General features: G+C 36.6%; 1 protein-coding gene across 1 annotated transcript in view; it reads left to right on the top strand.

Annotated features, from left to right (window-relative positions):
• The first annotated feature begins 13,022 nt into the window (after nt 1-13,022).
• The window catches only part of LOC136322542 (membrane cofactor protein-like), a 30,329-nt gene continuing 15,369 nt past the window's right edge, over nt 13,023-27,982 (top strand). Inside the window, exons 1-3 of the mRNA XM_066254495.1 lie at nt 13,023-13,143; nt 22,797-22,985; nt 23,618-23,720. Coding sequence (XP_066110592.1) covers nt 13,023-13,143; nt 22,797-22,985; nt 23,618-23,720 — 413 coding nt within the window. The remainder of the gene's footprint in view (nt 13,144-22,796; nt 22,986-23,617; nt 23,721-27,982) is intronic.

Below are 27,982 nucleotides of genomic sequence, written 5' to 3'. Positions count from 1 at the left end.
GTCAAGGAAATCATGTGTTTTGCTAAGGGAGCCCCTAAATAATTACAGTTTACATTGCCCTTTAATGGTAACAATAAGCATCTTTCTAAAATTTATCTTTGTAGTTCAGCACTGTCCAAGAAATATAGAGTGACATGGGTAATTTAAATATTCTAGAAGCCATGTCATAAAAGTAAAAGGAATGGGAAAAATCAATTTCAATATATTTTAGTTAACCCAGTATACATGATTTTACATTTTTATACCAACACTTTGAAATCTGGTATGTGTTTTACACTTCCAGCACATCTTCTATTGAACTAGCCACTTATGAAGTCCCCCGTAGGATTATTAACTATTAAACTAGAACAATTAACTATTAATAACCAACTGTTAAATTAGAAAATTCAGTGGTTGTCCACCTCAGTAAACTGGCTGTAACAGACTAACCCTAATATTGGTCCAGCCACTTATTTCCAGAGTGCTTGTCACAGCCAACATTTCCGGAACTCTCACCCAGTGTCAAAACTACATGTTACATTTGGATACTTGAATAGTTCTCTTTGTGGGGGGCAGCACTGTGAACCACCACAGCCAAGGACTGCACTTGTACTAGAGCAACTGCCTGAGGACTTGAGTGGGAGTGACATCATGGGTAGGCCTGTCACTGAATTCTCCAAACACTTATATTCTCCTGTGTTTCAAAGTCAATTCATTTGATTTTTTGTAGTAGTAGAATACTTTTCTACAAATACATTTTTTATATGGAAATTCAATCTATAGGAGAGATAAATAAGAATTAATATAAATTAAAAGAAAATTTATTTGATAAAACAATGATGCTATTTTAGGACAATGACAGTCTAAAACTGAATTTCTAATTACATTTATTTGATATTAACTTTACCATTTATTATTAACTGCAAGAATTTCAGAGTAGCTAGTGTTTGATTCTAACTTGTTTAAAGAACCTATAAATATCATATTTTGATGCACTAACGTTTCTGTTTTTGTTTTCTTTTTCAGAGACAGAGAGAGAGTCAGAGAGAGGGATAGACAGGGACAGACAGGAATGGAGAGATGAAAAACATCAATCATTAGTTTTTTTGTTGCGCATTGCAATACCTTAGATGTTCATTGATTGCTTTCTCATATGTGCCTTGACCACGGGCCTTCAGCGGACAGAGTAACCCCTTGCTTGAGCCAGCAACCTTGGGTCCAAGCTGGTGAGCTTTTGCTCAAACCAGACGAGCCGGCGCTCAAGCTGGCGACCTCGGGGTCTCGAACCTGGCTCCTCCGCATCCCAGTCAGATGCTCTATCCACTGCGCCACCGCCCGGTCAGGTGATACACTGATGTTTACAAAGAAAGTTGGGAACACAAAGCTATTTTGTTTTGCTTTCTTTAGAAGTTATTTCTTTGTGAACCTTTAGGAATTGTAAAAATATTCTGCCAAGGCCATTTGCTACTCAGATTGCTGTGTATATGTAATTTTAAAAATGTATTACAAATAGAGACATCAAATATACATATCATGTGTTCTACAATATAAGATTTCAGAATCAAATGGAGGACTTGTGGATATTTTAAAAAGATAACCAATAACATTATAAAAATTTGAGTTCTTTTTGAGTGAAGAATGTACTTTTATTACACAGCCCAAACCCAATGATTAATATAAAAGAACAATATATTATAAAGCCACAAATAGAAAAAGTCTTAAAAATATTTGTTTGATTTCAAAGGTATCTCCAAAAGGACAGGGAAAACAAGTCACTGAAAATCCAATATTTCAATCTTGATCTATGCTCTAGAATTTATTTTAAATCTGTATTACATTGTAAATTATTTCATTAAAATTTAAATGTGATGTCTACAAACCCTATTCTCCTTAGAAGTTATAAATTTGTACGTTTTTTATTCTAAACTCCCCCTTTTCCATTTTTATAGATTAACAAGGCAGATAAAATTAATGAGGTACCTTGGTAATTTACCCATTTCAGCAATTTTTAAGTTTAACCTGTCAGTTTTACTGTAATCCAATAAATTAATAGAACATAAGAGGAAAGTCAAATAATGTTGCTTTTAATTCCCCAGTTTAACTTGTATAAATAACAACTCTAAATGAAAAGAAATCAAATTGGGTATTTAAATAAGACACCTACATTGCTTCCTGCAGCTACTTATGTTATGAAGACAAATGCAAGCTTTGATCCTAAAAATTACAGTGAATAGAATTGTCAATGTCTCCAGAGTGAAGAATTTTAAATTTAGTCCTGAACACTAATGTGCTGCAGAAATAGGGAATAATATCTGGAGTAGGGAAGGGCCTGTAATGATCCATGATATTCTGCAGAGCTTAAACGTCAAACCCAACAGAAAATTTTTCTTACAGTCATAATAGCTAAAGCAACTATGCACAGATAGTTCTTGTTACAATGATAGTAAGAGTAGATGAAAATATTTTTTAGTAAGGAGATGAGATTCTGACAGCACACTCATGCAGGCACAGTTTTTAACAAGGCAGCATGCAATACAGAGTGCGAACAAAAGCTGCACAAAAGTAGGTAAGAAAAGAGTATCAATACATTAAAGAAACATGTTTGATTTCCATTCTCTTGGTGATGTAAACCTGCAGACATTTGTAAACCCAGATAACAACTCATGCACACCAGAAACTACAAGAAAGCAGAAAAAAATAATGATATGTAACTGAAAAATAATTACCAGGTTTCAAAATCTAGCAGAAGAAACTAATGTTGATTACATTTCAGTGGTCAGAAATGCTATTTTATTTAAGCACATATTCATTTATATTCCATCGGGACACTTCACCGTCTAAATGCAATTCCCTGGAAACTCTTCAAGAGCCTGCAGTAAACCAGAGAAGAGTCCTTGCTTAAATTAGAATATTGCTCAAAACATATTTCAAATGCAAACTCGTATGACTAATCACCTGGAAACAACATGTATTATTTAGAATTTGTTACCAATGGACATATAGAATATAAATGAATGCATAATCACCAACACAAGTTTGAATATTTTATAAAGGTCGGGTATTTCTAGACTATTTCACTTCATTTTAAGCTATAAAAACTATAGAAACTAAACAAATCATTAAACATGCACTTTTTCATATTAATATTTTTGTGTCATAGTAAATGATTTAAGTGTCACCAAGTTTGAAACACTTACATACAGAAAAAAACAATTACAGTAATGAATCTTCCTTCTGGGGAAAAAAACCCAATTTGAATAATTGAGCACATGTGTGTCTCCAGAGAACAGATACTTCTTAGTTTGGATCAGATCATCTATAAACTACAGCAAAGAAAAAGTTTATCAATGGTAGAGCATTGACCCAGCATGTGGAAGTCCTGAGTTCAATTCCGGCCATGGCACATAGAAGTGCCCATCTGCTTCTCCCCCCCCCTTTCTCTCTATCTCTCTTTTCCCTTCCAGCAGCCAAAGCTTCATTGGTGCAAAGTTGACCTGGGTGCTGAAGATGGCTCAGGCATTAGAATGGCTCTTGTTGCAATGGAGCAATGCCCCAGATAGACAGAGCATCACTCCCCGGTGGGCATGTCAGGTGGATCCTGATCGGGTGCATGTGGGACTCTGTTGTCTGCCTCTTTGCTTCTCACTTCAGAAAAATACAAAAAATAAAATAAAATAAAAGAATGCATTACCTCATATTACAGTTGATTTAGTTCAGTATTCAGTCTATCATTATTATTTGTTAGTAATTTCATTCATACTGTTCCCCAAAAGTGAGTCTGTGGACTAAGTCAGAAATGAAATTCTATTAATTGATTACATAGATGCATTTTGCAGTCTTCACAAATATTATGATTAATCCTTCCTCATGCATCCTCACCCCCAAATTAAGACACAGTCTTAGTTACCAAGAACCTTGTAAGAATGCAAATGAAACACCAGGGTACATAAATAAATTATGCATAGATACTAAAACATGCATTTTTGACTATCCAGAGTGCAATAAATAACACTACAAATCTTAATTCTTAGAACTATCAGTTGGTACTATCTCTGCTTCTAAGCTGCCATAATTTTTATTATATTAATTACGACAGGGCAAAGCATACAATCAATATTATGTTTCCTTCTGCTCCTTTACTTTTATGAAACATTATCAGATGTGTATCATCTTGAGAGTGACGTCACGGAAATGGCGCCGTGAGAAGCGCATCCAACAGCTCTCCCCTAAATCACAACAAATTTATCAACTAGAAACAGAAAAATTTATCCTCGGAGCATTCCGGAGTTCCACACAAACTGAAAGCAAAAGGACTGTTATCACTTGAATCTGAGAGACGAGGGTGTGGAGGAAGCTACCACAGCGACGCTCATTCAAGCCGCAAGGGAGTGCGCCTGCGGTGAGTCAGCCCATATACTTGGGAACCGCGAGCCACTGCGAGCGGCCGACGCGAGCCGCCACCGTGAGCCTCCGCGAACCGCCACCGCGAGCCGCCGCGAACCGCCACCGCGAGCGGCCGCCACGAGCCGCCGCGCGCGCCCGGTCCAGTTGAGCACCACTGACGTTCCCAGCGGCCCGCACACTGCGAGTGGGGGTCGCCAGCCACTGGTGCCCGGAGCGCCCCATTCGCGCGCGTGCCTTGGGCATTCCACGCGCCCAGGGCGCCCTGCTGGCCCGCACACCCAGGGTGCTCCATTATCCTGCGCCTGGTGCGGTCCAGCCGCCAGCGGCGGGGCGAGCGGGAGAGGCTTGGGAGATTCTCTCCGTGGGCGGGGCACCTCACCCAGCCATTCAAGCTAACAATCAAGCGTTGGGGGAGGGGCGCGCGCAGGCAGCCTAAAATACCTTCGGAAGCACAGCTGCGACCCAATCACTGAAATTAGCTTAACCCATGAAATCTGCGCACCCTCGGTTCTAATTGATAAGATCTCTCTCAGTTCAGCGATCCAAGATAAGAGGCGTGATATTTTTTAGTGCCTCTCGCTAAAGGGGCGGGGGCAACTTCTGTCTGATAGAGCCTCCATATTCAGGGATAAATGCTAACAAGAAGGACTTGGCAGATAATAAGGTCTACACTACACTAGTCGTAAGCAGAGACTAGTGCCTCTTCTTCCCTGCAAAAACAGGCTACAAAGTGTGGAAAGCCTGGGTTGAGAGGTCCAACTAAATGATAGGCGCTGAACAGTCACCTTGACAACAATTGACTCCCACCCACCCCCGCCTGATTACACTGGAGGCCCTGACTCTCAGAGCCTTTCCCAAAGCCTTGCACTGAGTGGGGATAGAGTGGGGATTTCCCAGCTCTTTGAGCCTCTTACTCCCCAGGCAGAAGCAGTTGCAGCCTTATAGCTGGATCACCAGGCTGCTAATTCAGAAAGGGGGGACTAGGAGAGAGAATCCAGGAAAGCAAACTCTCTCATTGTTGGGCCCTGCAAACACCAACAAGCCTTTACTTCCAGCAAGACTAAAGCCAATTATATGACATTGCCATAGAATCCCATCAACTGCAAATCCCTACCTAAGAGTGACACAGGGGCAGAGCCTGGGGTACAGAGTCACCGACCAGGAAGAGGGAGAGAAAAGAAAAAGGAAGAAGTTAACCTCTCAAAATCAAGAAAAACCCACAGACTTTACAACTTGATCCACTAATTTTTTGTTGTTGTTGTTTGTTTCTTCTATCTTTTTGCCTTTATTTCCTCCACCTCGGTCCTTCTATTCTCTGCCCATCTTATGCTTCCCCTTTCTTGAACTACACTACCCATGAGTGTTGCATTTTATTTTTCTTCTTCATCCTCACCCTCCTTTAAGGTTATACTCCAAAACACTTAACTCTCACTCTCTCCTCTTTTGTTTTTTTTTTGTTTTTTTTTTGTCTTGCTTTATTTTGTTTTTTTCTCCTCCTATTTTATTTCTTCCTTCGTTTTTCTCTTTTTCTTATTTTTTCCTTTCTATTCGTTTTTTCTTTTCTCATTTTACTTTCCTCCCATATAATCCTCAATCACGAACAAATTAGTTAATTTGGGACTCAAGGCTTTTTTTTGGCATTATTTCTCTTTTTTGCTTTTGTTTTTATTTTATTTTTTCTCTTGTTTGTTTATTTTTGTGGCATTTTGGGTCCTCCCAACCCAAGGTCTCCATTGTATTTAGTCTTCGCTCCACTTAATACAACAGATTTTTACTTATTATTTTTATTTTTTCTTCTTTATTATTCTTTTTTGGTCCTTTTTTCTGGTTCCCTCTTATCCCTCTCATTATATCTCTTAGTTGACCATCACTTACAAGCAAATCACCTTATGCTTGTCTAAGATTTTCTTCCTTTTTTTTTTTTTTGCATTTAGTAGGTCCCTACTCCCTTTTTTTTGCCCCTTGAACTCTTCACCCCAAATCAGGCCCTCCATTATAGGCACAATATTTCCCTGAGGAGGGGAGAGGAGGGAAAGAGAAGAGAGAAAAAAAGGGGGAAATAATAAATTATTACTGTTTTTTTTTGTGGGGTGTTTTACCCTTTTTTTTTTCTTTTTACTCTTTATTAATTCTAATTAGTGCTATCAATAAGACCACCCTCAGATGCCGATAAGAAAGAGGAAATCGAATATTATGGATACAAAAGAAAGAGAGGTAACACAAATAGATGTGGAAAAATCTATGGAGAAAAGACTTAACATATTGGAAGCCTTGGAGCTAAATGACAGAGAATTTAAAATAGAATCTTAAAAATACTCAGAGATATACAAGAAAACACAGAAAGGCAATATAGGGAGATCAGAAAACAACTCAATGAACACAAAGAATATATTACCAAGGAAATTGAAACTATAAAAACAAATCAAACAGAAATGAAAAACTCAATTCACGAGCTGAAAAATGAGGTAACAAGCTTAGCTAACAGAACAGCCCAGATTGAAGATAGGATTAGTGAAATAGAAGACAAACAACTTGAGGCACAACAGAGAGAAGAAGAAAGAGACTCAAAAATAATAAAAAATGAAAAAGCCCTACAGGAATTGTCTGACTCCATCAGAAAGAATAACATAAGAATAATAGGTATATCAGAGGGAGAAGAGAAAGAAAATGGAATGGAGAATATACTCAAACAAATAATAGACGAGAACTTCCCAAGCCTGTGGAAGGAACTAAAGCCTCAAATTCAAGAAGCAAACAGAACACCAAGTTTTCTTAACCCCAACAAACCCACTCCAAGGCACATCATAATAAAGATGACACAAACCAATGACAAAGAAAAAATTCTCAAGGCAGCCAGGGAAAAGAAGAGTACAACATATAAAGGAAGGCCTATTAGATTATCATCAGATTTCTCAGCAGAAACTCTACAAGCTAGAAGAGAGTGGACCCCAATATTTAAAGCCCTGAAAGAGAGGAACTTTCAGCCAAGAATACTATACCCATCAAAGCTATCCTTCAAGTATGAAGGAGATATAAAAACATTCACAAATACAGAAAAGATGAGAGAATTTATCAACAGAAAGCCCCCAATCCAGGAAATACTAAGGGGGGTTTTCCAACCAGATTCAAAGAACAAAAGAAAACAACACCACAAGTAACAGCTCCACCAAGAACACAATAAAACCAAACTTAAACTGTGACAACAAAGGAAAAAAAGGGGGGAGAGGATGGAGATTAACAGTAGCAAAGGATGATGAAGTGCAGAAATACTTATAAGATAGGGTACTACAATGAATATGGTAGGTACCCTTTTCATTACTTAATGGTAACCACTCTTAAAAAAACCACCACAAAAACACTTGACTTAAGGTAGCAACAGAGGAAAGAAGTATGGAACACAAACAAACAAAAACAAATGATAGAAAAACAAAAGAGAAGAATCAAACTAGATACAAAACTAACAGAAAGCAATTTATAAAATGGCAGTAGGGAACCCACAAGTGTCAATAATTACACTAAATGTAAATGGATTAAACTTACCAATGAAAAGACACAGAGTAGCAGAATGGATTAAAAAAGAAAATCCAACTATATGCTGCCTACAAGAAACACATCTAAGCAACAAGGATAAAAACAAATTCAAAGTGAAAGGCTGGAAAACAATACTCCAAGCAAACAACACCCAAAAAAAAGCAGGCGTAGCAATACTCATATCTAATAATGCTGACTACAAGACAGAAAAAGTACTCAGAGACAAAAATGGTCATTTCATAATGATTAAGGGGAAGTTGAATCAAGAAGACATAACAATCCTTAATATATATGCACCAAACCAAGGAGCACCAAAATATATAAGACAGCTACTTATTGACCTTAAAACAAAAACTAACAAAAATACAATCATACTTGGAGACCTCAATACACCGCTGACGGCTCTAGATCGGTCATCCAAACAGAGAATCAATAAAGATATAGTGGCCTTAAACAAAATACTAGAACACCTGGATATGATAGACATCTACAGGACACCTCATCCCAAAGCGACAGAGTATACATTTTTCTCTAGTGTACATGGAACATTCTCAAGAATTGACCATATGTTGGGCCACAAAGACAATATCAGCAAATTTAGAAAAATTGAAATTGTACCAAGCATATTTTCTGATCATAAAGCCTTGAAACTAGAATTCAACTGCAAAAAAGAGGGGGAAAAACCCACAAAAATGTGGAAACTAAACAACATACATCTAAAAAATGAATGGGTCAAAGAAGAAATAAGCGCAGAAATCAAAAGATATATACAGACAAATGAAAATGAATATACGACATATCAGAATCTCTGGGATGCAGCAAAAGCAGTAATAAGAGGAAAGTTCATATCACTTCAGGCCTATATGAACAAACAAGAGAGAGCCGAAGTAAACCACTTAACTTCACACCTTAAGGAACTAGAAAAAGAAGAACAAAGACAACCCAAAACCAGCCGAAGAAAGGAGATAATAAAAATCAGAGCAGAAATAAATGAAATAGAGAACAGAAAAACTATAGAAAAAATCAATAAAACAAGGAGCTGGTTCTTTGAAAAGATCAACAAAATCGACAAACCCTTGGCAAGACTCACCAAGGAAAAAAGACACAGGACTCAAATAAATAAAATCCAAAATGAAAGAGGAGAGATCACCACAGACATCATAGATATACAAAGAATTATTGTAGAATACTATGAAAAATTATATGCCACCAAATACAACAATCTAGAAGAAATGGATAAATTCCTAGAACAATACAACCTTCCTAGACTGAGTCATGAAGAAGCAGAAAGCCTAAACAGACCAATCAGCAGGGAGGAAATAGAAAAAACTATTAAAAATCTCCCCAAAAATAAAAGTCCAGGCCCAGACGGTTATACTAGTGAATTCTATCAAACATTCAAAGAAGACTTGGTTCCTATTCTACTCAAAGTCTTCCAAAAAATTGAAGAAGAAGCAATACTTCCAAACACATTTTATGAGGCCAACATAACCCTCATACCAAAACCTGGCAAGGATGGCACAAAGAAAGAAAACTACAGACCAATATCTCTAATGAATACAGATGCTAAAATACTAAACAAAATACTGGCAAACCGAATACAACAACATATTAAAAAAATAATACATCATGATCAAGTGGGATTCATCCCAGAATCTCAAGGATGGTTCAACATACGCAAAACAGTCAACGTAATACACCATATCAACAAAACAAAGAACAAAAACCACATGATCTTATCAATAGATGCAGAAAAGGCTTTTGATAAAATACAACACAATTTTATGTTTAAGACTCTCAACAAAATGGGTATAGAAGGAAAATATCTCAACATGATAAAGGCCATATATGATAAACCATCAGCCAACATCCTATTAAACGGCATAAAACTGAGGACTTTCTACCTTAAATCAGGAACAAGACAGGGTTGTCCACTCTCTCCACTCTTATTCAACGTGGTGCTAGAAGTTCTGGCCAGAGCAATCAGACAAGACAAAGAAATAAAAGGCATCCATATCGGAAAAGAAGAAGTAAAGCTATCACTTTTTGCTGATGATATGATCCTATACATCGAAAACCCGAAGGACTCCACAAAAAGATTATTAGAAACAATAAACCAATACAGTAAGGTCGCAGGATACAAAATTAACATACAAAAGTCCATAGCCTTTCTATATGCCAACAATGAAATATTAGAAAACGAACTCAAAAAAATAATCCCCTTCACGATTGCAACAAAAAAAATAAAATACCTAGGAATAAACATAACAAAGAACGTAAAGGACCTATATAATGAAAATTACAAAGCATTGTTAAGGGAAATCGAAAAAGATACAATGAGATGGAAAAATATTCCTTGTTCTTGGATAGGAAGAATAAATATAATCAAAATGGCCATATTACCCAAAGCAATATAAATTTAATGCAATTCCCATCAAAATCCCTATGAGATTTTTTAAAGAAATGGAACAAAAAATCATCAGATTTATATGGAACTATAAAAAACCCCGAATAGCCAAAACAATCCTAAGGAAAAAGAATGAAGCTGGGGGCATTACAATACCTGACTTTAAACTATATTATAGGGCCACGATAATCAAAACAGCATGGTATTGGCAAAAAAATAGACACTCAGACCAATGGAACAGAATAGAAAGCCCAGAAATAAAACCACATATATATGGTCAAATAATCTTTGATAAAGGGGCCAACAACACACAATGGAGAAAAGAAAGCCTCTTCAACAAATGGTGTTGGGAAAACTGGAAAGCCACATGCAAAAGAATGAAACTCGACTACAGCCTGTCCCCGTGTACTAAAATTAATTCAAAATGGATCAAAGACCTAAATATAAGACCTGAAACAATAAAGTACATAGAAGAAGTCATAGGTACTAAAATCATGGACCTGGGTTTTAAAGAACATTTTATGAACTTGACTCCTATGGCAAGAGAAGTGAAGGCAAAGATAAATGAATGGGACTACATCAGAATTAAAAGTTTTTGCTCAGCAAGAGAAACTGATATCAAAATAAACAGACAGCCAACTATATGGGAACTGATATTTTCAAACGACAGCTCAGATAAGGGCCTAATATCCAAAATTTACAAAGAACTCATAAAACTCAACAACAAACAAACAAACAATCCCATAAAAAAATGGGAAGAGGACATGAACAGACACTTCTCCCAGGAAGAGATACAAATGGCCAACAGATATATGAAAAGATGCTCAGCTTCATTAGTTATTAGAGAAATGCAAATCAAAACTACAATGAGATACCACCTCACTCCTGTTAGATTAGCTATTATCAACAAGACGGGTAATAGCAAATGTTGGAGAGGCTGTGGAGAAAAAGGAACCCTCATTCACTGTTGGTGGGACTGTAAAGTAGTACAACCATTATGGAGGAAAGTATGGTGGTTCCTCAAAAAACTGCAAATAGAACTACCTTATGACCCAGCAATCCCTCTACTGGGTATATACCCCAAAACCTCAGAAACATTGATACGTGAAGACACATGTAGCCCCATGTTCATTGCAGCACTGTTCACAGTGGCCAAGACATGGAAACAACCAAAAAGCCCTTCAATAGAAGACTGGATAAAGAAGATGTGGCACATATACACTATGGAATACTACTCAGCCATAAGAAATGATGACATCAGATCATTTACAGCAAAATGGTGGGATCTTGATAACATTATAAGGAGTGAAATAAGTAAATCAGAAAAAAACAAGAACTACATGATTCCATACATTGGTGGAACATAAAAATGAGACTAAGAGACATGGACAAGAGTGTGGTGGTTACCAAGGGTGTGGGGGGGGAGGGAGGACATGCGAGGGAGGGAGGGAGAGAGTTAGGGGGAGGGGGAGGGGCACAGAGAACTAGACAGAGGGTGACGGAGGACAATCTGACTTTGGGCGAGGGGTTTGCAACATAATTTGATGACAAAATAACCTAGACATGTTTTCTTTGAATATATGTACCCTGATTTATTAATGTCATCCCATTACCATTAATAAAAATTTATTTAAAAAAAAGTAATATCTATTTTATAACTTTTAATATACAAAAAAAAGTTTTATTAAAAACTAAAATTTGAGGGTGTTTCTACTCTTAATAATTTGCTCACAATTGTTGACATTTGATTCCTTGCTAAGTAAGGAACAAAGTGTCAGCTCCTTTTGTGTGCTCTTTAATATCCTTTGTTACACTTTCGTTCTTTTACCAGTAGTCTTACAGATTTACTCACAACTCTACAAATAACTCTTGCTCATTCTTAATGTTCCAGAATTAAGGTGACCAATCATCCTCCTTTAGGGAGGACAGTCCTTCTTTTGTAAGTTCTGTCCTCCCTTAAAAAGTGTCCTCCTACATGTCCTCCTTTTTGATATTGGAAGACTAATCTGTAAATGTCCATATTCAATCAATGCAGATTCGATCCATTGCATGTGATGTGACATATTTGTATCTAAATGAGTACTTTTTCTTACAATTATTATTAAAAATTAATAGGCATGTAAGCATAATTACAATATAAAATGGTTTTATTATGCATTTATCATATTCTAGTGTATTACTGTTGTAATGAATAAAATGTTTCTTTTATTTACTATATTGTTTTCTTCAATTTATTTTTATCTTCCTTTTCATTGTAAAAAAATTGGTCACCTTAAGAATTGAGATTGCTTCACCACAAAAGTTCTCCCTCTTATGAATTCCTACTCATCCCACTAACATGGCATTATTTACATCCATGAATTTGACATTTAAAACACTCTTGGACCCTGGCAGGGTACGGCTGACCCCTGGTCGGGGCACATACAAGAATCAATGTAGTAGGTGCACGAGTAAGTGGAACAACAAAACCTATATTTCTCTTCTGCTCCCTCCAGGGCTAATTCTCCCGTCCCAGCGCCACTGAGAACCCACAAGCCGCCCGCCATTGGCCCGCCGACCTTTACGACACGGCCCAGACCACGCCCACCAGTGGTACCTCACTGGACACATTTTTGACTAGGAATTGTTACGTCAGGTGTCTGCCACAATCGAAAAGGTAAATGATCGCTGTCCCTCAGGTTTCCCGCTGATGTCCGGAAAAATGACGGTGTCTTACAAGCCGCGCAGGGCACCTTCCTACCACCTCGAGAGTCTCTTTTCTTCTTGGCGTTTCGTTGGGATCCATTTGGTGACCCTAGTGCTCCTGCTACCCTCAGGCTCCGGTAGGGGACCGGAAAGGTTGTGAGCTCTGGAGACGAACTGGAGCGAGTTGGGAGCTGGCCTCCCTGAGCCCAGGGCGGAGGGAACTTTGCCTGGTGGGTGGGGTGGGAGGCACGGGGCTTGGTCGACCCTAGTGATACAGAGTTGGGGTGGAAGGCTCAGCCGCAGATCCTCAGGGTTGTGCTGTGGCGGATCCCGGACGTGGAGACCCGGTAGTGCCCGCAGTGAGGGCTACTTTGTGATCTGCACTGAACCTCTGAGCCTCTCTGGCGCTGGGAGCAATCAGTATTTGCCAGGGACCAAGCTGTGTCCCTAGAACAGCTTGTAGGTGTTTGGGGACTGAGTCAATTAGAATGGGAAGCCCTCACTTGTGCTTAAAATGAAGGCTTGCTCTGGAGTGCCCTGGGGTGTGGGATGTTGCTAGAACCCGTGCTGTGCCGGTGGGCAGTGTTTGCGCTGTGTTTCCTGGGTGAGTGGAGTGTTCATGTCCCACTGAGTTCGGCTGGAGGATCCAGGGCCAGGTATTACTGAGTATGTATGTGCTTTATGGAAGTGTCCAACCAGGGGTGTGGGGTGTGGGAAAAGGAAGATCACTGCTTACTGTGCGTTTTAGATGTGCCAAATTGTGCACTGAGCCCTCAGTGAGAGCTGGCTCTGGGTCCTGGGATTTAGAGAGATTAAGAAAGACGCCCAGTGTTTGTTGTACATGAAATAACACCTTCCTTTTTGTCCCCAAATCGTATTGGTAATTAGTTTGCAAGCAGTTGCTTTTTATTTTTTTAAACTATGGACTTATGTTCCTATTCCCATTCAATATAAATAATATCCTATTCTGTTATCAAACATCTTTTGGGCAATGTTTTTTCTTTTCTTCACTAAGTTGGGTTCCATTTGAGGGGAGGTTTGAAGCAACCAAAAAAAAAAAAATACTGGCAGCCAAACCTAGTTAGAAATGAGATTCTTAAGAAATGAATCATAAAATATGAAGACGTTTTCATCCAAGCTCATAAACTGAAACTGAAGGTCACCTACTAAATTTAATTCCTGTTTCATACATTCATGTACACACACACACTTAATGTATAAAAATATATACTTTAAAAAGAACAACCATTGAATGCTTTGGAATATGTCCAACTGTTTTCATATTTTTTGTGTGTTTATATACCCTAGTTATTTTTAAGATCTTATTACATATACAGTTTGTAGACTGCATTCTGTCCTTAGCAGAATTCACTCAATAAATATTTGCTTTGAATGTGGCAGATCTGATGCCGGTTCTGGGAATACACTGGTAAATAGTAATAAACCATTCCTACTTTTAAGATCCTTATTTCACTGTCTGTTTGCCCCCATTCACACATGAACATAGATAGTGGCTGTGTTTTGCTCACTATTAGATCCTCAGTGCCAGTACACAGTAAGAAATTAATAAATCTTTGCTGAAATTTATTGGCACCAGCAGACAGTAATCATATATCAGTATGTTATAAGCCAAGACAGGTACTCTGGAGGGAATGAGCATGATTCTCTGACAGTATTTCACAAATGACTGGTATAAAAGAAGACTTTTGTGCCACTTTGGGACTTCTGAACTTGCTGCACCTCAGTCTAAGAACATTCTCCTCCATAATTGGAATCTTATCCTTCAAACTCAGTTGTGATGTAACCCCCTTACGGACTTTTTCTGAGCAAACCATATCAGGGAGACCCATACACTCCAGTTCAAATTCTCCCTAATTTGTAGTCACTCTTCCAAACTTATCTTTTCTATTCAATTTCCACTAGAATGAGATTCTTTCTGTCTTGTCACACTTCTGTTTGCAAATGTCTATTATTTTTTTCCTTAGTATTACCACTCTTTTACAACCATTAAGTGCCAGAAATATAAATAAGTATAAATATAATAGTCAACTTGGGTTAACAGCCCATAAAAATTCAAATCAAAGAGGAAAACAAAATCTACCTTGAGAAAAATGAAAATAAAAACAAACTTTACAAAATTTACGGGAGACAGCAAAGCCATTAAAAAAGGAAAGTTTATAGCTGTACAAACCTTTAACTAGAAGCAGGAATAATCCCAAATGAACAATTAATTTACATCTGAAGGAACTAGAAAAAGAGGAACAAACAAAGCCTAAAGTATATAGAAAGAAGAAAATAATTGAGATCAGATAAAGCCCTGGCCTGTTAGCTCAGTTGGTTAAGAGCATTGTCCCAAAACAACAAGGTTACAGGTTTGATCTCTGATCAGGGCACACATGGGAAGCTGCCAGTGAATACATGACTGAGTTGAACAGAAAATGAATGCTTCCCTTTTCTCTCCACTCTCTCTTCTTTCTTCTCTCTGTCTCCCCAAAACAATAAATGAAAAAAAAATTAAGCTAGTTGGTTGGAGCACTGACCCAGAGCAAAAAAGTTGTTGGTTCAATATCCCTGTTAGCGCAAATACAGAGGAGCTCAATGTTCCTGTCTCTCTCTATCTGGCCTCTCTCAAAACTAAAAATAAAATTAACAAAATAATAAAATAAAAGTAAAAGATGAGATAGGAATAAATAGAAAATAGTAAAATAATACAAAAGATCAGTGAAGCTAAAAGGTGGTTCTTTGAAAGGATAAATAACATTGACAAACCACTAGCAGGAATAATAATGCAAAAACAGAGAGGACATAAATAAAAACAATCAGAAATAAAAGAGAAGACATTGCAATTGACCACACAGATATACATTAAAGAATACTATGAACAACAATATGTCAACAAATTGGATAATCTAAAAAAAAGGGTAAACTTTTAGAAACATACAAGCTTTCATAACTAAACCAGAAAGAAACAGAGAATATAAACACCGATTACTAGCAATGAAATTTAAGCAATTAAAAAAACATTAACAACAAAATGAAGCCCTCAACCAGATGGCTTCATAGGCGAATTCTACCAAATATTTAAAGAATCAGTACCTATTATTCTGAAACTATTTCTGAACATTGAAGAGGAAAGATATTTCCAAAGTTACTTTATGGGGCCAAGCCAACATTAGTCTGATACCAAACCAGACAAAGACACTACCAAAAAAGGCAATTAGAAGCCATTATTCTTGATGAACATAATAAATACAAAATTCTCAACAAAACTTCAACAAACCAAATTCAACATACAGTAAAAGGATTAGAGGATGGGGCAAATATAGGTTTATAGTTGTTCATATAAAAAATAATACAATACATAAATAAATTATAATACAAGAATAAACTCTTGTTTTGTGTACTCACAACTGTGAACTTACATTTGCCCCACCATGTACATGCCAGAATCAAGTGGGATTTATATAAAGGATGCAAAAATCTTACAACATCCCTAAAACAATGTGATTCATCACATCAATAAAACTAATGCTAAAAATCATATGTTTATCTCAATAGATGTAAACTCAAGTTCTGTCAAATGCAGAAAAAGCATTTGACAGAACTTAAGATCTCTTTATGATAAAAAACATTCAACAAAATGCTATAAAAGGAACTTACCTCAACTTTATTAAGTCATGTATAACAACCTCCCAGCTAACATGTTGAAAACCTTTTAGGAACAAGTAAAGTATGCTACTCTCACCACTTTTATATAGTAACAGAACACTTAGCTACAGCAATCAAACAAGAAAAAGAAATAAAATGCATCCAAATTGGGAATGAAGAAGTAAAACCATCATTATTTTGCAATGACATGATACTATATATAGAAAACTCTAAAAAATCTACCAAAAATTAATAATAAACATCACATTTACAATTCCATGGGAAAAATAAAATGCCTAGAATAAATTTAATCAAAAAGAGGTAAGGCATACTTGAAAACTATAAGACATTGAAGAAAAACAACTAAACAACTAAATAAAACACAAATAAATGAAAAGCTATACCATGCTCATGGATGAGAAGTATTAATACCATGAAAGCAACAATATTAACCAAAGCAATCTACAGACTTATTGCAATTCTTATTAAAATATCAATGGCCTTCTTCTCAGAACTAGAACACATAATCCTAAAATCGATATAAGACCATAAAAGATCCCAAATAGACAAAGGAATGTTGAGAAAAAAGAAGTTGGCAGTATCATGTTTTCTGATTTAAAAGTTTTTTACAAAGTTAAAATCATCAAAACAGTATGGTACAGGCACAAAAACAGACACAGAGATCAATGAAACAGAATAGAGCCGAGAAATAGATACTTGCTCATATGGTCAACTAATCTACAAAAATGAAGCAGTACCATATACAATAAAGAAATGACCATCTCTTCAAAAATGATATTAGAAAAACTGGACAGATTCGTGGGAACAAATGAAACTGGACCACTCTCTTATACCACATACAATAATAAACTCAAAATGAATTAAAGACTTAAATGTAAGGCCTGAAATCATAAAAATCCTAGAAAAAACATAGATAGTAAATTGCTATCACTCTTAGTAATGATTTTTTGGATATGTCTCCTCAGGCAAGAGGAACAAAAGCAAAAATAAGCAATGAGACTTTATCAAAATAAGACGCTCTCCACAGCAAAGCATCAACAAAATAAAAAGACAATCTACAAAATAAAAAAATATATTCACAAGTGTATATCAGATAAGGGGTTGATAACCAAAAATATATGGAACTCATACAAATCAGTGATGAAAAAATTAACCTATCAGAAAATAAGCAGAAGGCATGAGAAAACATTTCTTCAAGAAGGCTCAATATCACTAATCATATGGAAATGCAAATCAAAATCTCATCACACCAGTCAGGATGGCTATATTCAAAAAGTAAGAAAAATAACATGAAAAAAATGGAACACTTGTGCACTGGGTGCCATTGCAATTGGTGCAGTCCCTATAGAGAACTGAGAACTGTATAGATATTTCTTAAAAACTAAAAGTAGATCTATGATACAACCCACCAACTCCAATTCTGGGTAAATATCCAGCTAATTCAGAAAGATATATGCACATATTTTTTCCTTGCAGCATTATTTATAATAGGATATGAAAATAAACTAGGTTTCCATCAGTAGATGAGTGGATAAAGAATTTGTAGTGTGCACACACACACACATACACACACATAAATTGGAATTCTATGTTGTAATAAAAAATACAGAAATCATGCCATTTACAACAACATGGATGGACTTAGAGGGTATTATGCTAACTTAAGTAAGTGAAAAAGACAAAAACAAATACCATATGATTTTGTTCATATGTGGAATAAAAAGTAGCAAAACAACACAGAAACAGATTGGTAGAAGTAAATAAGGAGATGATTATGACATAAACAAAATAAAAGATAAAAGAATATGACCATTACAAGAGGAAGAAAAGGCATTTAACAAGATAAATTATCTATGACTAAAACACAATAAAATGGGTAGAGAAGCAAAGTATCTCAACATAATAAAGACACTATATGACAAACATTCAGCTAATGTCATACTCAGTGGTGAAAACTGAAAGTTTTTTCTCTAAGATCAGGAAAAAAATGCAAACTCTCACCATTATTATTCTATAGAATACTGAAAGTCCTAGACAAAGAAATTAAGCAATAAAATGAACTTAAAGGCAACCAAATTGGGATTGAAGAAGTAATGCTGTCACTATTTGCATATGAAAAAATTCTATATACAAAAAATCCTAAGGATTCCATCAAAAGACTATTAGGAAAAATGAACAAATACAATAAATTGCAGGATTAAATATCAATGTACAAAACTCCATTGTATTCTTACATATTAACAAAATATCAGAAAGAGAAATAAATAAAATAATCATATTTACAATTTCAACAAACAAGATAAATACCTAGGAAAAAACTTATCAAATTATGTGAAGGACTTTTATTCTGAAAAATACATGGTTGAAAGAAATAAAAAAATACAAAGAAATGGAAAGATACTCTATGTTCTTTCCGTGGACTGGAAAATTTAGCATTGTTAAAATGGCCACATACCTAAAGTAATGCAATTCTCATCAAAATCCCAATGAAATTCTTTTCAAAGAACTAGAATAACAATTCATCAAATTTTGTGAAACTACAAAAGACCGTGAATAGCCAAAGCAATACTGACAAAAAATAATAAAATTGAATGTATCACCCTCCCTGATTTCAAACTATGCTACAAAGCTACAATAATCAAAACAGTATGGCATTGGCAGAAAAACAAATACACAGAATTGAGAGCACAGAAATAAGCCCCAAACATATACAAGCAATATTTGACAAATGAACCAAAAATTGACAATGATAAAAGTTTTCTTAACATATGGTACACATGCACATGCAAAAGAATGAAACTAGACTTCAGTGTGACACCATACATAAAAATTAACTCAAATAGATTTAAGACTTCAATATAAGTCCTGAAACAATAAAATATGTAGAAGAAAACATAACTATTAAACTTATGAACATTGGTCTCAGAGGGGTTTCTGTGAACTTGGTCCCCAAAACACTGAAAGTAAAAATAATAACAATAATAATAAATGAGACTACATAAAATTTAAAAGTTTCTGCACAGCAAAAGAAACTAGCAATAGCCTGACCAGGTGGTGGCTCAGGGGATAGAGTGTCGGACTGGGATGCGGAAGGACCCAGGTTCGAGACCGCGAGGTCACCAACTTGAGCACGAGCTCAACTGGTTAGAGCGGGAGCTCACCAGCTTGGACCCAAGGTCCACTGGCTCGAGCAAGGGGTTCCTCGGTCTGCTGAAGCCCCACAGTCAAGGCACATATGAAAAAGCAATCAATGAACAACTAAGGTGTCACAACGAAAAACTGATGATTGATGCTTCTCATCTCTCTCAGTTCCTGTCTATCCTTATCTATCCCTCTCTCTGACTCTCTCTCTGTCTCTGTGGAAGAGAAAAAAAAAGGAAAGAAAAGAAACCAGCAATAAAAAAGGCAACCAAATGAATGGAAAAATGTATTTGCAAAAGATATCACTGATAAAGGATTAATTTCCAAAATATATAAAGAACTCATACAGCTCGCATGACCTGTGGTAGCACAGTGGATAAAGCATTGACCTGGAATGCTGAGGTCAGCAGTTTGAAACCCTGGGCTTGACAGGTCAAGGCACATACAAGAAGCAGCTACTATACAAGTTTATGCTTTCTGCTTCTCTCCCCACTTTCTCTCCCTCTCTTTTCTCTATCTAAAAATAAATAAATAAAATCTAAAAAAAAAAAGAACTCATACAGCTCAACACAACAACAAAAATCTGATTAAAAAATGAACTAAAGACCTGAATAGATAAATTTCCAAGGAAGACATACAGATGGCCTACCAGTACATTAAAAGGTGCTGAACATCACTAATTATAAGAGAAATGCAAACCAAATCACAATGCGATGCCACCTCACACCTGTTAAAATGTCTATTGTCAATGAGACAAAAAATAACAAGTGCTGGAGAGGAAATGGAGCAATGGCAACCCTGACACAATCCTGATGAGAATGTAACTTGGTACAGTCACTATGGACAATAGTATGGAGCAGTGGTAGTCAACCTGGTCCCTACCGCCCACTAGTGGGCATTTCAACTTTCATGGTGGGCAGTAGCAGAGCAACCAAAGTATAAATAAAAAGATAGATTTAACTATAGTAAGTTGTTTTATAAAGATTTATACTGCCAAACTTAGCGAAAATCCAACGTAAATACTTGGTAAGTAATTATTATTATATGCTTTAACTTGCTGTAACTCTGCTTTATAAATTTTATAAAGTAAAGTTACTTCCCTACTTTATAAATCACCATTACTGTGAAACCAGTGGGGGGGGGGGCTAGGAAATTTTACTACTAACAGAGATACAAAAGTGGGTGGTAGGTATAAAAAGGTTGACTACTCCTGATATGGAGTTTCATCTGAATAATTAAGAAGGGAACTAGCACATGAACCAACAATCCTTCCTCTGGATGTCTACCCCCAAAATTTGAAAACACATACCAAGATTTATAGGAAATTATGTTCATTAAAGCACTATTCACTATATCCAAGACATGGAAACAAACTAAGTGTCCTTCAATGGATGATTGGATAAAGAAGAAGTGGTACATGTAATTATATACAATGGAGTACTGCTCAGCCATAACAAAGTTAAATACTGACATTTGCAGAGTTGTGGTTACACATTGAGAGGATTATGCTAAGGAAGTAAGTCAGTCTGAAAAGGACAAAAGCTGTATAATTTCATTCAGATTTGGGATGCAAAACAAAAAGCAGCAAATGAACAAACAAAGCAAACAAACAAACAAAAATAACCCTCACAGTTACAGACAACAAAATGGTGGTTACCAGATGGGAAAGGTTGCCGGGGGAGAAGGATGAAGTTAAAGGAAAATGAGGGAAAGAAACTAAACTTCACAATAGAGTGCACAGATGTCCTATTACAATGCTGTACACCTGAAATTCATATATTGTTATTAACCAATGTTACCCTAATAAATTTAATTTTAAAAGAGTAACATGATTTTTGCTATTTGATAGAAGTACAAATATATATTTTTAAAGCTTAACATCAATCTAATATAAAACTAATCTAGGGATTAGAAAAAAAGTTTATTAGGGATCAAAATAAACCTATCTCCTTTCTCCTTAGGTTCTTTTTTTTTTTTTTTTTTCTCCTTAGGTTCTTAATCTTCTGGGAGAGATCCCTGCATTCTTTTAGACCTTTAGGACTTAACTTTGTGTGTATTGATCACATTATTAGTTAGATTTTTCAAGCAAACAAATAATTTAAAGGAAGAGGAATTGCTAAAGTAGAAATGACACTATTCTAGGTCAAAAAACTACCATAAAATTCTGAAAATAAAAAATTCTAGTAACATAGCAATATAGCAATACAGCTCAAATAGCTACCTCAGGGAAATTTTGAGGCCAAGCATTACCCATTAATTAGTGAAGGAAGAATTAATTATATTTAAAATAATGTCAAAATCATAAAATTTTATCTTTGTTATCTATTCACTTATAAAAAGCTTGGTTCACTGATATGAATCATATGGCATGAAGTCTTGTATTTTGAAATAGTTTAGTTGATATGTATTGGAATCTATGAAATCCAAAATGCTTATCTAAGAGTCACACTTACCACTGCATTTCTTGAGCACCCACTGAATACAGAGCATACTAGGAAACAAAGGCACAGGCCCCTGACCTCTAGGTCTTGCCTTCCAAGAGAGGTCTGAATCTGAAGTAACAAGGCTTCATCATCAGTTTGCGTTTCAGACTGTGGAAGAGTAATCTGATAGAGGGCTCTACACCATAAAAGTCTTCTTAGGGGAAAGGTGAGTGTGAAATAAATTCAGAAAAAATGGGAAAGGATTCATACTTTAATATATTTGAAAGCCGAAAACATTGCTGCTTCATCTTCAGTTTACTGTTGGGTGAACATTCACTTTATTCTCCAAGAAAGCAAAAGCTGATAGAATGTTATGTAAAGCAAGCAAGCAAGCATGGCACATCATTCAGCAAAAGCATGCAACGGTCACTTAAAATCTTTCAAAAGACCTTTGCATATACAATATTTTGTACTACCTACCTGTTGCCAGGCCATAATCATGGCTGGTGAAAGAGAGAAAATACTTTATTTTCATGTTCTTATTCTGTTATGCCCAGATGCCTGTGGTGATCCACCGAAATTCCAGTCTATGATTCTCAGAGGTCGTCCTGAAAACTTTTATCAACCTGGGGACAAAGTAAAATATAAGTGCCGCTTAGGATACGTGCGTATCGTCCCTCCTCTCTCCACCACTGTTATTTGTCAGCATGATAACAGGTGGACACCCCTCCAGGAGGCCTGTACAAGTAAGTACACAAAACTTTCTTTTGTTATTGCTCTAGAAATTTTTCTCACATTTAGGATTCATATTCCACTACTGCAATGATGGCTTTCTCTTGTGAATGTAGGGTTTAGATAGTGATGTGTTTTTCTCAGGCTCTGAAAAACCCCAGGAAATTTTTTATTTTGCCATTGATTCTCTGGAGAAATGTGACTTTATGTTGGGCCATTTACAACAACACAGATGGACCTTGAGAATACCATGCTAAGCAATATAAGTCAGTCAGAAAAAGCAAACAACCACATGACTTCACTCAAATGTGGGACATAAAACTGAAACTCGTAGACCCAGACACAGTAGGGTGGATAGCAGATGGACGAAGGGGGTGGGGAGGGCAGTAAAGTGCAATATATGGTGATGGGAAGATGATATGACTTTGGGTGGTAGGCACACAATACAATATACAGACCAGGTATCATGGAAATATACACTTGAAACCTATTAATCTTATTAACTAATATTTCTCCAATAAATTTAATAAAAATACATAAAAAAAGATAGTTCCATGTTTTGAATAGAACAATGTAGAATTTTAATTTTGATTCAAATCCGTTTTGCCATCAGTATAAAACAACAAATTTGAAATTTTTCTTTTAGGGAAGCAATGTCCCCAGCTAGGAGATCCCAGGAATGGTGAAGTAGTCTATGTGATTGGAAATTATGAGCTTGGTTCACAGGCTCACTATGAATGTGATGAGGGGTAAGTAGTTGCTCCTTAGAGAAATAGGTAAATATTACTAATTCCATGTTTGGTTTGCTTCTCTTCTTCAGTGTTCCCATAATGTTGAGGTTTTTTTCTGTTTTTTGTGGGGTTTTTTTGTATTTTTCTGAAGCTGGAAACGGGGAGGCAGTCAGACAGACTCCTGCATGTGCCCGACTGGGATCCACCTGGCATGCCCACCAGGGGGCGATGCTCTGCCCATCCGGGCATCGCTCTGTTGTGACCAGAGCCACTCTAGCGCCTGAGGCAGAGGCCATGGAGCCAACCCTAGCGCCCGGGCCATCTTTGCTCCAATGGAGCCTTGGCTGCGGGAGGGGAAGAGAGAGTCAGAGAGGAAGGAGAGGGGGAGGGGTGGAGAAGCAGATGGGTGCTTCTCCTGTTTGCCCTGGCCGGGAATTGTACCCAGGACTTCCGCACGCCAGGCTGATGCTCTACCACTGAGCCAACCAGCCAGGGCCCATAATGTTGGTTTCATCTTGTTTTCTGGGTGACCGTTGTTATTCATAGCCAAGCAACTCTCGGGCCTTTTATGGAGACTGAAAAGATGTGTAATGAGAACAAAAAAATTAGAATTGAAGAAAAGCAAAATTCTAGAATACTTACTATACATAATAATATACCCTATCATAGCCATTAAAAATGCAGTAATCGTGGTGATATGTTTCTAAATTACATCATAGCAGGCAAGGGGGGGGGGCGACAGGCATTAATCAGTTAATAGAACAAAGGGCAGAAACTAATGGAAGACTGCTCCCTTTCCTGAATGTATGTTGAAACTTTGAATAAACTTCCAGAGCTATTTCAGAAGAGTGTTAGTATAAGAGCTAGTACAGCTCTTATTTAAAAAGGGACAACTGGCCACCAGGTTTCACTGTATCCTGCTTACACATGACCCTCTCAGACTGTCACCAACAATCTGAATCAGCAAACACTTCTTCCTACACACTAGGCAGCTATCACAGAACTAGCCTCACTTATTCTCCTCCGCCCCAATCTATAGCCAATGAAAAATCCTTCCAAATAACCACCATCTCTCTCCACAAAACTATAAGAGAACCCCATCAAACCCTGGATGGCGGAAATGTTTGCCTTCTCCATCTATCCCTGCTGCTGATGTTTTGACTGCATGCCCCAGGACCTGGTTCTTTTTCTGGCTAGCATATGGCTAGTCAATAAACCTGATCATACAGGAAAGTTTCTGGCTGAAAAGGGTTTTACTTAACAACTTTATTTTATTGTGGTCAGATATAATACTTTGTATGACATCTATCTTTTTAAAACCTGTTGATTAGTTAATATTAATTTGTGGGTTAAGGTATGGTCTCTTCTGGAAGATATCCCATTTGTACTTGAGGAAAATGTATATCTGTTGTAGGGCATGGTTCCCTGTGTCTATGACATCTAGTTAGTAACTGTATTGTTGAAGTCCTCTATTTCCTTAATTATTTTCAGTTTAGTTGTGCTATCCATTATTGTGAGTCTCCAACTTTTAGTAGAGTAATGCCTATTATTTTAAAAAGTATATTTCTCCCGTTAGTTCTGCCAGCTTTACTTCATATATTTTGATGGTCTGTCATTACGTGCCTTACTGTTTATAATTATTGTATCTTCTTACAGTATTTAAAACTTATTAAAATATAATGTGCTTCTTGTCTCTTATAACCTTTTTAATTCAAAACCTATTTTGTCTGAATTAATATGGCCACCCTGCCCTCCTTAGGTCACAGTTTGCACAGAACATCTTTCTCATCCTCCCACTTTCAACTCACGCATGTCTCTGACTCTCAAGTGAGTCTCTTGTAGACGGCATCAGATCATTTGTCTTTATCCATTATGCCATCTCTGCCTTTGCTTGTAGAATTCAATCCATTTAAATTTACAGTAATTTCTGACAAGGAGGGAGCTGTTTGTTTTCTACCTGCCTAAGAGCTTATATGCCCTTCTTTTCCTGCATTCCTGTTTTCTTTCATGTTATTTGATTTTTGTAATGAAATGTCGGGGTTCCTTTCTCATTTCCTTTTGTGTATATTCTATAGTAATTTTGCCTGTGGGTACTAAGGGGATTATATTTAATATCTTAGAGTTATAACACTACAATTTGAATTTAAACAAGCTTAACTTCATTAAATTACAACAATGGATCCTTATCAGCTCCATCTTCACCCCTTTGTGTTGTTAATGTCATAGTAACCTCTGCAATAATAATTGTAATACTGGCTTCAATACCATTTATTTTTATTGTAAGATTCGTTTTTTTTTTTAATCACCTAGAAAATAAAAATGCACTTGCAAACCATTGTTACAATAATATTAGCTTTAATAATTGCCCATGTATGTACCTTTACTGAGATGTTTACCCATACGGCATGAGATACTCTCTAGTGTCCTTCATTTCACCTATTAGGGCACCCTTGAGAATTTTTTGCAGGTGAAGTTTAGTGGTAACAAATCCTTTTAACTTTTATTTCTGGAAAAGTGTTAGTATTTCTCTCACTTTGAAGCACAATTTTGCTGTTTCTAGGATTTGGGGCTGACCATTTTTTCCCAATAACATTGAATGTATTAGTTAATATTCAATGTTCTCTGGCCCTTAGTTTCTGAAGAGAAAAATGCTGATCATCATACTTAGGACCCCTTGTACATGATGAATCTCTTCTCTCTTGCAGCTTTCAGAATTCTCTCTTTGTTGCTGGCTTCTAAAAGTTTCATCATTATGGGTCTTACTGTGAGTCTTTGAATTCATGTTGAGCTTTCTGGGTATTTATATTCATGTCTTTTATCAAATTTCGGAAGTTTTCAGCCATTATTTTTTTAAATATTCTCTCGGCTCCTTTTCTTTGTGTTTTCCTTCTGGGATTCTCACAGGTGTATATATTGGCCTGCTTATTGATATCCCAGAGGTCTCACAGGACTCTTCGGCTCTGTTCACGTTTATCTTTTTTATTCATGTTCCTCCGACTAAATAATTTTCATTATCCAACTTCACGATTAGTGATTCTCCTTATACCTGCTCAAAAGTGCTTTTAATTCCTCTAGTGAATTATTCATTTTAATGTATATTGTACTCCTAAATGTTTTCTTGGTTTATTTTGAAGGTTTCTACTCAATTTGTATTTCCATTTGTTCACACATTATTTTCTTCACTTTTTACATGTTTTTCATTCGTCCTTTGAGCATCATTAAGAAAATTATTCATTTTCTTCAAGGTTTGTTATTTATTTTTTGCTTTTCATTGAATGTATTGAAGTAACACTGGTTAACAAAATTATACAAGTTACAGGTGCACAATTATATTTACAATGCATAAGCTATACACTATATTGTGTGTTCACCACCTCAAGTCAAGTCTCTGTTCATCATCATTTACCCTACTACCCCCTCATCCACCTCTCACCACCCCCCTCACCTGGCAACCACCAAATGTTATTGAGGCCCCAGGACCCTGGAACAATGGCAGAGGCCCCTCTGTGTACAATGGTGTAGGATGTGGAGAGGCTTCTTTTTAATGTCTTCTGGGTCACAAGTTGTTAGTATGGCTGCACTTCTTGCTGTCATTGACAGCAGAGAGGTGCAGGTAAGTGCAACACTTATAGCATGTCATCTTGTGGCTGGTCTATTTCTGGCGAGCTGGCAGAGGAAAAGCTCACTGATGCTACTCCACAGGTGAGGCTCCAAGTGCAAGGTGGACTATTTCTGGATAGTTTAGTCTGACAGAATATGACAGTCCTCCAGAGTTTGCACACAAACAACAAATACTGTTGGTCAGGAGGGGTGAGCTCCTTGTCTTGGATTTTGCCTTCACCTTCTCAATAGTATAACTGGGCTCAACCTTGAGAGTGATGGTCTTGTTTATCAGGGTACTCACAAATTCCTGCATCTCTGCAATAGCCACTCAGCTGCCTTATGAAGAAGAAGAGGGCTGTGGAACCAAAAATTATATTTGTCACCAAGAGGGCCTGCAAAAGATGTGCATGTAGTTTAACTGACTGTTTTAAAGTCTTTGTCTAGTACATATCTCCTCATGGTTTAATCAGGAATACTTTTTGTTGATTTATTTTTTCCTTTGAATGGGCCATACTTTCCTATTCCTTTATATGCTTTGTAATTTTGTATTCAACTGGACATTTGAATCTAATAATAGGGTAACTCTGGGTATCAGATTCTCACCATTACCTAAGGTTTCTTGTTTTATGTTATTGTTTTTGTTATTTTATTGTTGAAGAGATTCAGTATGCTGAGGA

This window comes from Saccopteryx bilineata, chromosome 2 (assembly GCF_036850765.1).
Source record: "Saccopteryx bilineata isolate mSacBil1 chromosome 2, mSacBil1_pri_phased_curated, whole genome shotgun sequence".
NCBI lineage: Eukaryota > Metazoa > Chordata > Mammalia > Chiroptera > Emballonuridae > Saccopteryx > Saccopteryx bilineata.
Note: the sequence above shows the minus strand (reverse complement) of the source record. Positions and strands in the feature narration are given on the sequence as shown.